This window comes from Limulus polyphemus, unplaced genomic scaffold, assembly GCF_000517525.1.
Source record: "Limulus polyphemus unplaced genomic scaffold, Limulus_polyphemus-2.1.2 Scaffold1516, whole genome shotgun sequence".
NCBI classification, from domain to species: Eukaryota; Metazoa; Arthropoda; class Merostomata; order Xiphosura; family Limulidae; genus Limulus; species Limulus polyphemus.
Genome location: NW_013667126.1, coordinates 168,085 through 179,817, shown reverse-complemented (window position 1 = coordinate 179,817; position 11,733 = coordinate 168,085). Strand labels below are relative to the sequence as shown.

Genomic DNA, 11,733 nt, shown 5'->3' with positions numbered 1-11,733 from the left:
TTTGATATATTCAAATTGTTCAGTAATTACAAAATGGAAAAGTCAAAATATGTAGACCTACTATTCTACATCCTCGCAGTGTTGCTATGGTTTTAATACATAAACACACATCATTTATTTTGTATTAAAGGAGTTTGTAAGTAAATTTTTAAAGCAGAAATCAACAGTCTATCAAATTATGATATAAAAAATTAATTTGACACAAACAGAAATATATTACTTCTTTTATATTTGTCAGGATACTTAAAATAAACAAAAAGGTTAAACAGAACAAACCAAAAATGTAACATATAAATGTACTTTCATTGAAAATATTCAAGCATAATAATTATAATTTAAAGCTACGTAACAAAAAAAAAGAAAATGCTTTGGGAGTTTCAACATTAAACCATTACTCAGTTACATATTTATGAAAATAAAACAAAATACACAACCATATACAAACACATTATCACATCTGATTTACACACTGTAAATTGTTCAATATATATATATATATATATATCAAGTTTCTCATTGTATCTGCATATAGTTTGAGTAGGACTTCATTCTTTTTTTTTGGCAGACACTGGAGAGTCTTTGAAAAAATAGGCAAGAACATACAAATAGTTGACAAGCTTTAAACTTTCAGATTATCAAGAATAAACACTGCCGATACGTGAACATAAATATTAACCCAATTGAATGTGTTATGTTTTTGTAGTTTGTACTATTCATGGTCTTACTGATCTACTTCAATTAAGTGCTATACATGTCAACAGTTTGTTTCTTAATTAAAAGGATAATAAATGGAGCTATAACTCAGTAGCATATTTCTGAAATTCAAAGGTTTATTCAAAATAAACCATACCTTTCTAGTGTCACTTTCATTCATAAGTATTACTAAAAACTTGCATATATTCTGTGTAAATATGGCAATAATTATAAATAACTTACAAAATAAAACAATTTTCTACTCTAGAATAAATCTAAACAATGTGACTGCAGTTAATTACCACAACTTGTTCAGCAGAGTTTCTGATCTTAAGCTATAAACAGTCACTTTACTAATATTGACTTCATTTTATTGTTTTTTTTACAAACAAAAACAGTTTCACATATGCAAAAGGTAAAAAAAAAAGAAAAGAGAAAAAGAAGGCATTACATCAGTTAGAAATGGCTTTTATATTCCATCTAAAAATAAATGTGAGCATAGAAATCACCTGAACACAACTTGAAAGAAAAGTATTAAGCTCACGAACGACACAGGCATTAATGGAGATACAATACACTACATTTTCACTATATGTACCACTATCTACTTAATTAAATCAGAAAGATAGTCATGCTTAAGTTTACTATTACATTTCTTTAATTACTAATTACAAGATGATTTTTACACCTTGAAAATACAAAAACAGTAAAGTGTAAAATAAGTACAAATGAATGTCTCTCTATGAAGAGTTATTTTGAATCTGATAAATGCCAAATAAATGTGCTCTTCTGAGAGAACCCCCGTAAGAAAGGAATTAAAAACACAATTACACAAAATTATTGTGCTTAATGTGAATTATATAACAATGACTAGACTAAGATTTTCAATTAGAAATTAGTCAGAATGTACCATATTAATATTAGGAGGTACCTAAAAAACAAAGGGTCTGGGAGCTGCCAAGACCCCACCAGGTACAGGGTAGAACCCTACTGGAGGGACTAGATGTGAAAAAGGTTGCCTGGAAGCTCCTGAGGCTTGAGAGAATATAGTTTTCTTACTTCACCTTTAAAGTGTTAAGAATAATAATTCATAAGACAACATAATACAAATCATTGACAAAAATTTAATACAGACTATTAAACAATGAGACCAGGGGGAAATGAAGTATGAATGGATGAGACTAGAGTAGGTTAGACAAATTATTCTGTTTATTTGGTTCTGAAATCTGTGGATATCATAAAAACCCTACAGAAATTGAGCACAAAATTTGATTTGTGATAATCAATAATAAAAATTATCAAAATGTAACTGTTTTTTTTAACCATACTTGTAATCACTATCAAAATAACACAACAAATTCTGCAAGAATTAATAAGCACTTAAGTGAACTGAATATTGGAAGTGTTATAAATAACTTTTGGTTCTTTTACTCTAACATTCTGATGAATTAAGATATTTTAGAAGGAAATCAGAAAAATAATTCAGAGTTTATCTTTTGAACTCCTTCACTTGTAAGTGCTAATTATATCAGTAATAGATGGGTAAAAGTACTGGGTATAGACCATTTTTTAAAACACTACTGGACAATAAATATTTCTATGACTACTAACAGATACTGAATATGTACTTTTAAGCCTAAGTCAGAAAGCTCTATTTAACAGTTTTGTGATCTAAAACTATAACTCATTTATATTTACTATATTTACTTAATCATGAAGCCTTTAAATAATAAACTCTTAGATTTTTCTGCAGTCAGCAAAACAAATGATTTTATATACATATATTTACTTGTAACTTATCTATTATACATGTATTTAAAAAAAGTATATCATCATATTCTTAAATAGATGAAACAGTTCAAATGGCTCAAATACTAAATACAGTTTCTTGGTACAAATAATATTATTGTTACAAAAAAATAATACAAATGTAAAGCATTAAGTTATAGCTTCTCTGCAGATTGGTGGACTTGAGATGTATTCTTCCACTCTGATGTATATATAATAAATATATAATCTACAAGTTGGAGAAAAAAGTTCCAAAAATACTAAAGATTTCATCACATTAAAACATAGACAATGCATGTAGCATTCTTATAATGTACATATCTTGAAATAAAAAGATAGACACAACGTGACTTTAAATAGAACACAACTTCTATACATTTACTATAAATAGTTATGTATTATACGTACTTTTCAATTGGGAATATTTTCAAGAAAGAAAAAAATTCTACTTTCAATTATGGCAGTTTTCTTAAAATATTAGTAAAATAAACCCCTGTAAGCTATACATACTACACAGCTGAGAACGACAAACAAGTGTGGAAGACATCTGATGTACAAATGTGCGAGTTTAAAGCATGAGGAGATGGTGGTATTATTATATATGGATTTGTAGTTAAAGCAAAGATACATGTTCCTAAAAAACAACTTGTTATTCAACCCACTTGTTTTAGTGGACTAGTATTTTGTAAAATACAGTCACATTTCAGTTAGAATACATTATATATATATATATATTATTACCATTTACAAATACGTTCTTAAACTTATTTTTCTTAAAGCATGGAACAGTAAATAAAGAAGTATAGCAAAACAATTATTTCTTCTAGTTATAAACTTTGTACTTGTTTGCTGCTTGCCATAGATTGCTAAGCCTTATCAAATTTTGATATATATATATATATATATATATATATATATATATACACATTTGAAATAACAAAAATCATAAATTACTATATCAATACAATACAATTTCACTATAATTTATCAAACTTAGTAACTAAGCTGTGTTTGGGTCTAAAAACTATAATTTCGAGTTCACTAAAGTGTCAACTTACCCTCTTTGAATCCAGAGTGAAAAGAAAGGATTTTCCATGCAAATAATTTGCAAAGGCTCAGAGAACCACGTGGGGGACATTCTGAGCTTTTGATTGGTTATTCACACACAATAGAAAGAAATAGGTTTACATAACCAAGTGTCTCTAAAAATGGAAAGAGGTGGGTGGGTCCACAGTGTTTGATTCAGTACATGAAGCAATATCTCAGTAAATAGAAAAGATAGGATGTTCTTATTTTATATTCTAGCTTGTTAATATTGGTAATTTGAGTTCCTAATTTGTACAAAACTATAGACTTTGTATTTGGACATCCCAAACTTATCATTTGAACCAATGCTGCATTCAACATACCACGTGACACACAAAAATTGATATTTAGGTGTGTTCTTTTAATATTTACTTTTAACTTAAGAAATTAACTAATGTATAATACTAAAATTGTAATTATAATCCACAGTTTGATACCAAACTTATTGACATAAATTCATGAAATAGTAGTTCAATCAAATTTTGAATGCAAGTCAACATGGCCTTTGACCTGGGATCCATGGTGACAGGGTTATATCAGTTCAGATTTGAAAATTAGCAGCCCAAAGAATGACAATGACATTAAAGAAATGACTGCAGTCAACAGCCGAACTCAACTTTCTCAAACAAACACAAATAATACTACAAGTATCAACAGAAATTTAAATAGCTGGATTGAAGCATTATGGTGCTTACGAAACTCGACAAAAACTATTGAAACAAGAGTATGTCAAAATAAATCATTAAAAGCAAATGTTAACAATGTTACATATTTGAATAGTTCTTAAGATCAAATATTCTCACTTATTCTTTCTCTCTCAAACCCTGTTTGGTATTTGAATGGTAAATGAAATATTTTTTGTAATAACAACATTATGCCTTATAATGAAAATGCTTTAGTTACGAGAAGTAGTATTTTATGTTTCACTTGAAACAATGTGCATTTCACTTGTAAAAATACCATTTCTGATTAAATTTTCATTACGTTTTGATTGAAATTTACCATTAAAATGTAGCTTCTTGGATAAATTTTTAACATTGTGTTTCATTCAATTTTAGTGCCTTTTGATCAACCGGGCTAAGGTTGAAATAACCAAAAATATTTTTTTACTCATAAAAAACATTTCCTATCATTTGTATGGAAAGATGTTCTACTACTCCCTTAATGTTGTGAATGATTTCAGTCATAAAACAACAACAACAACAAAAATTCTAACATTACTGGTAGACTTTGCTTTCAATTTTAAACAATTATCATATGGAAAAAAAGCTTTTTTACTACCTTTATCACAACAGGATTGCATTCCAGGAAAAAATTTAAGGGACAGGGTTTGACAAATGAGCCCCAGGATATTGATCAGAATTCTGTTGGCTGACAACAGGGGTGCCCAAAGGTCTGTTTTCCATCAAGTTCTTTCCCAAGATGTTGACAGATATGAACTTGGCTCTTTGATAGGCCGTCAGTACGTGAAAACCTAAAAGCCTGTGGCAAGACAATGTCATTTCCATATATACATACATAGTTGTTTCTTTACAGAAAATTTACAAAAAATCCTCAAAGGTAATTTTCTTTAAGTCTTTTACTTTACATTTTTGTTATAAAATTTACACAAAATTATTTACCAAATCTACGTACTACATGTAGAAGGACATATGTCACCACCATACTATCAAATTAAAAGTTTACTATCATTATTATATATATATATATAAACCTTGTTGTTCATAACTGTCTGAGACCTCTCTCTGAAACATCCCTCAGAAGCTATGGCCACTGACATGCATATGATATCAATTTGTGTAAAGTAATTAGTTTTGAAAAAAAGTGGACACAAACATCTTTAGAGCCACTAAACAAACAAAATGGAAGAATATTTCCAGTTTTTTCTTTTCTTTCATAAGGCTTCTATAAATTAAGAAAAAACCTTGTTTCTTTATCGTAACATACATCATTTCTATATATCAATATTTAAATATTTCATAGAGGACTTTCCAGCAGTTCTCAAGGTATTTGTAGTTACATTCATGTTATTAATTCCATATTTTACCTGAAAATATCACAAACCTTATTGAAACTAATGAAAAGTATTTTTTAATAATTTATTTGTTATTTAAAAAATTCCAGGATTTTGAAAACACTATAAAGAGAAGCAGAAGTTTAACTGTAAAGTATAAAAAACAATATCATAAAAAAGACAGCCAGAGATAAATAATTATATATATTCATAGGAGACTGGTTAATTCACAAATCTCAAACAAATTAGTAAAACTAAGAAAAGATATTTTAAAGTTGAAAACAAATTCCTAACTTACAACAGTTCATGACAGTCTTATTATTATTTTGTAAGAACAATATTACTGGTCAAAATAGTTTCCCCACAAAAACCTACCTCACACAAATCAAGACAATCAGCAGGGCACTACCAACAGCTGCTGTACGTATAGCCACATTATCGTATGTTTTAACAATAACGCAAGCTCCACCTATTGAACTTCCCATTAAGGAAGCTTTGGTAAATGTCTGTAGCCACTGTCCAGTGGTAAGTCCTTTAGGCAGCCACACTGACCCTTGCTCTAACTTGTACTACAATTAGAGAAAACAACAGTTAATACAACATCAAACTAAGTCATTTTTACAGATAAACTTTTGGATTTTTGACCAATGCACAATTCTTTAAGACACAGAAACTACTTGAGATAACACCTTTTAGCTCTAATTAAACGTTAGTTTGTTTGTTGTTAAGCACAAAGCTACACAATGGGCTATCTGTGCTGTGCCCACCACAGGTATTGAAATCCAGTTTTAGCATTATAAGTCTTCAGACTTACTGCTAAGGCATTGAGGGTGTGGGCTGATTGAAGGATGTAATGTAGTGAAAGATACATCATACTAACAAAATTTTCTCTAATTCATTAATTTATCTTTAATTTCCCGATATCATGTATTTTAAAAATGAAATGAAAACACAATACAATATTTAGAAATGAAACCCTGTATGTAAAAACAACACAGAACAATATAACCAGATAATACAGTTTGTCACATAAGTTGAGAGAGAAAGTTTTTCTTGTTTGTAAGGGTTGAAATATATTTTCAGACACTGTTTTTTGTATGTATTGATATAATAAGATGGAAAAATACTTACCAATACAAATATGAAGAAATGTTTTAGATATGTAACGTATTCTATTCTAAGTCCAATGATGTTAATAGTTTACTTATTGGTTCACACGTTATTTATTTAGCATTGTTGGTTTGATTTGTCTTAACAATATAGATTAAAGAATGTTTGATATTATTTTAATATAATATGAACTTTCTAAACACATGTATCAATGTTCGATTTACGAATGACTGGATTAGTGAACTTATGGGATATTGGTAGCTCCTGACAAAGTTGTAATAGCAAAATACTGAGCTAATAAAATTACATTCTGGAGATAAAGGTCGTGATTTTATTTATGTTTCTACATATGTCTCATAATAAACTCCAGTTCACATCAAACAAAGTTAAGAATAATAATTCATACTGAGTATAATTAAACTCACTCTCGTGAAATTTTAAAACCAAAAAAGTCATGAGTCTCAGCAAACTCTAAACACATCAATGCACTACAGTGCCAAAGAAAAGAACAAGGATTCACAACCGAGAATGTAAAGGGATTCATTAGGTATGGATGTGTGTCACACTCCAATTAGTTTGTGTTGCATGATGACATCATTCACATGAGATTAGGTGTTTTCACAAGGCTGGTGACTTGCAAATTTCTTTGGCAGAATGCATGAACTCAAGAGGAAAAAAGCAATTCTGTGTGTGAGAGGTAAGTATATGTTTTAGAATTAAGCTATTGTAGTGATTATTAAATATATAGGAATAATCAGAACAAGTGCTCACTAAACAAACTGAGTTGTAGATTTTCACTTTTAAAATAAAAAACCCACGAGCTTCCAGCAAGACCTGGACTACCAATAAAACAAAATAGTGTTTATAACAATGTTTCATCTTTAAATTAAAAGTTTAAACTATAAAAACATTTTAGAGATTTCACTATTTTTTGCCTCAAAGTGATGGATTTTTTTATAGCATGTAGCTAAATGTTTATACCATATAAAAATGAAACTGAAAGGGTAAAGTATTTTCAGTAAACATTTTTCATCTCTTTCATCATATGCTTAAGCAATATTCAATTTGAAGTGTCCAAGTTTATTTTAAATAGTTTTTATCTTCACAATTAAAACACAAACATTACAATAGTTTAAGAACTTCTTAATAATGGTCATTATATAGTTAACTAAGTAAAGAAACAATCTGAAATTAATAGCTTTTACAATATCTTTTAATTATAGGTTTAAAACCACAATGTACAACATGATGCGTTTACAGTAAAACACAAACATTACAATAGTTTAAGAACTTCTTAATAATGGTCATTATATAGTTAACTAAGTAAAGAAACAATCTGAAATTAATAGCTTTTACAATATCTTTTAATTATAGGTTTAAAACCACAATGTACAACATGATGCGTTTACAGTAAAACGTTTTCTTTGACATCTTAAACTACAGGTATTCACATTTGTAGAAAAATAAATTGATAAAAGTATAGTATTGACAATAAAGATTTCTCCTGACATATTTCTTAGTGTTTAAAACTGCAGAGGCACAGTGAGCCAAATTAAAACTTTTTACAAGACAGTTTTAGATAATGTCTCAGTTTAAAAAATTACAATTGAAAATGTGAAATAAGAGGCCTAAATGTATTTCTTTAGTTTGCTGACTCGAGTTGTGCTGATGAGCCTTGAATAGGTGAAACTACAGTTCATAGCAGAATGTTCAGTGAATCAAAAAAATGTATAGGACCCTATGTTACAGATTATATTTTCAACTTTACCTTTGGTGAAAATAAAATAAATCTGTAATATAATCATTAAACAGTTGGTCTGCTGTATAATATTGAATAATGAATTAGGCACAATATCATAATATTATTCAAATGCCTAAATCAATTTTGGTTACAATATGGTGAGTTAAAAAGGACTCAAAACCCCATAAATATTATAATTTTAATGTTTTGGGCAGAATAATACAAATATGTATCTTTAAAGACTTACCTCAGTATTACAAACTTTACATATGTTGTTGTTTGACTTTTCTGAAGACTGAAAATGTTAACAGAAAATTAATGCTCATTTTAAATAATTGCTTTGTAAGAGAGGAAAATATTAATATAACATAATATATAACAAAATGTTTTGATGTTCACCAAAAAATCATAACTCAGTTTATATGATTTTTATGATATAAAAGATACAAGAATTATGACTTTCTTATTCTAATGCAAAATTTATTCCACAAACAAATACAAAACTACAGAAAGATAAATTATGATAATTTCATAACACAGCAAAAGATATAATTTCAGAAAGATGACTGTGGTGATATCATCTAATTACCATTCAAATGCAGATAAAAAAACTAGTGATCAAAAACAGTTGAACAAGGAGTAAAGCCTAAGTGCTTAAACCCACAATGTTCTAGGTTTAGACAACCATTCAACAAACATGGCATCATCATAAACACTAAATCCTAGATCCATTAAAATCCCAAAATTGATTCAGAGTTTAATACTACGAAAATCTTAAGTAAGCACCCAATCTTAAAATTTGACAAATTTAAATTTTAAATTGTTTTCGTTTGTTTCTATGTTATGAAATCATTTACTTGGTTTATTGCTTGAAATATAACCTGACTGTTCGGATCTTCATGTTCATTTATTATAAGGTCCCAGAAAACCTTTTCTTTTTTATGCCAATGAATGGGTTTCTGAGGAATTTCGCAAATAAAAATTTTTACTTGCCCTTGTATTTATCACAATTTCTCACATCCAGAAAAAAACCACCAAACTTAAACTGTAAAAGAGAAATTTATAGTTCAGCTAGGTTATATGGTTTTAGTTATATTGCAAAGGTGCATCGAAGGTCTTAAGAAGAGTATAAAGCTTTTCCAAGTTAAACTACTTTTTTTTTTCAGCAAAATTCATTTTAGAAACACTTTTTTTTAAATTTACATTATATTTGCATTAACTAGCTGCAGCTGCTTTAGTGATTTTGGAGTCTTAAAAACAGTTGAAGTTATAAAATCATAATATTTTAATATCTTTCAGTAAATACTATAGAAGAGGAATTATCAACTACCTCGACAAGCCATTTTTTCAAACAATCATGATGAACAGCTGCTACATCACCTTTACACTCACAAGGTTGGATAAGTGGCCCAGCATCTTGTCTCTCAGTATCATAACAGATCCAGCATTCCACAGCTCCAATTTTTGTATCTATAGAAACACATCAGAATTTTAGAAAACACAATTTCTGTGGCATTATTCTCTCTGAAGTGTAGAGCTTACTCCAAAATAAGGAATGTAGTGTTCTAATTACAAAATTGACTAATTGGCTCACAATAACTAAAAACTTTCTTGTATGATATTTCTAAGCATTACATTTTTAGAATGTTTAAACACCTGAGAAATAAAAAAAGTACCTGATGAAACACCTGAGCTCTCGAAGAAATGTGTTATATTGCATATTAAACAATAAAACTGTTTAGTGATAACAATTTATTAAACTATCACAGTTTACTTGTTCATTATGGTTTTTCCATTTAGAAAAACTGTATAGAAGCAATCCACCTATTTTTGAGAAATATTTAACAGAAGAATCATCACTTTACACATCAACAGTTCATATCTCTAGAAACTCAAATCTTCTGCTTTGTAAAAGAAGTGTTACTTAATTGACAACACCATATAGAACTAGTTTTTTTTTTAATGAATTCCCTTTATGTTGAAACATCATCAGCTCATAGTTTGGCTGTACCAACCCTTCAGATTAGTCCAATAGCTTTGCCTCAACATCAATCCATTTTGACTGGATTTCGTAGGATTAGTGCTAAAAATCTTGGAAGTGATTTTATTTTTTTATTAACACCATTATTTTTCATAATAGTATTTTAGCTTGTCTGAATTACACCTTTTAGATGGTTTGTCTCTAACAAAGTAACACTAGCCCTTCACACTAATGCTTTAAGTTGGCAGTACTTACTACTTATAGTTTAGTTGTGCAAAATGACGTTTTTAGTTTCATAACATTTACTCTTCCATTGATCCTTTTATCTTGATGGCTGTACGCTTGAATTTTGTTATCTGAACTTTTCTAATCCCATTCACTAAACCAGGTATTTGTAGGTTAGTAACAATAACATTATATGTTCATGTATGTACCTTATTAGAGGCAACCTATCAATTTTGTCTTGCAGCTTAATAGCACTAGTCCTTCAAAGTGTGCTTGTTGTGAGTGACAATATTTTGCACTTTTTGTACCATTACTTATAATATGTAAAAAAAACATTCTTTCTTAAAGCCATCTAGTTATTGTTCAAATTTTGAGTAGAGAAGTATTCATCAGGTTATCTGCTAAAAACATCTTACATTAGAAAGGCCAGTGTTTCAATTAAACCGATTGACTATTCTGGTTAGCTAATAATATATTCAGCTGTCTGTTACACACATTATTAGGGATATTTATGACTACAATGGCTGTCTAAATCACTGTACAGGGCTTACAAGTATGATATCAGGTTAAAAAAACAACTTTTATTGAAGCAATGAAACTTGTACAAAGTCTTAAAAATATCATTAAACAACTTTTTAACTAGGAGGCAGAGGTAGGTAAAAAACATTGCTTGCCTGTACAATATACAACTGGAATGAATACAAACATTGCTTGCTCATATGACATATACACTTAAAGAATACAATACTGCTTGCTTGTATGACATACACATGTAATGTATATCAACAATGCTTGCTCATGTGACACATATAATGATATGAATGCACTGAACTTGAATAATATCATCATGCTTATTTCTACTAATCAGTCTCACAAAAAACAATTTTAAAGTATTTAGATGACCTACTTAGTAATATGCTCAACATACCTATTTTTACAATGCTTGATCTGTTTGAAGAGACTAGTGTATCACTGTTGATCTTCGGAGACTCCAACTTCTTTAAGATATTCTGTGGGTTTAAGATCCATAGTTCTTCTGGCCTGAAAATGTACATTAAAAATATTGAGTAAATTTATTTTAAAGTGACAAATACT

General features: G+C 28.9%; 1 protein-coding gene across 5 annotated transcripts in view; it reads right to left on the bottom strand.

The window, feature by feature from the left end:
• Nucleotides 1-551: 551 nt before the first annotated feature.
• LOC106463918 overlaps nt 552-11,733 on the bottom strand; it is a 49,462-nt gene continuing 38,280 nt past the window's right edge. For 4 of the 5 annotated variants that reach the window (XM_013924000.2, XM_022391559.1, XM_022391556.1 and 1 more), the window contains 6 exons: nt 11,567-11,679; nt 9,763-9,902; nt 8,680-8,727; nt 5,957-6,150; nt 4,849-5,049; nt 552-1,757 (listed from right to left, as the gene is read on the bottom strand). In XM_013924000.2, coding sequence (XP_013779454.1) covers nt 4,884-5,049; nt 5,957-6,150; nt 8,680-8,727; nt 9,763-9,902; nt 11,567-11,679 — 661 coding nt within the window. In that variant the 3' untranslated portion in view covers nt 552-1,757; nt 4,849-4,883. Of the gene's footprint in view, nt 1,758-2,535; nt 2,711-4,848; nt 5,050-5,956; nt 6,151-8,679; nt 8,728-9,762; nt 9,903-11,566; nt 11,680-11,733 lie in introns of those variants that run through there. The other variant, XM_022391558.1, reaches the window with a different exon arrangement.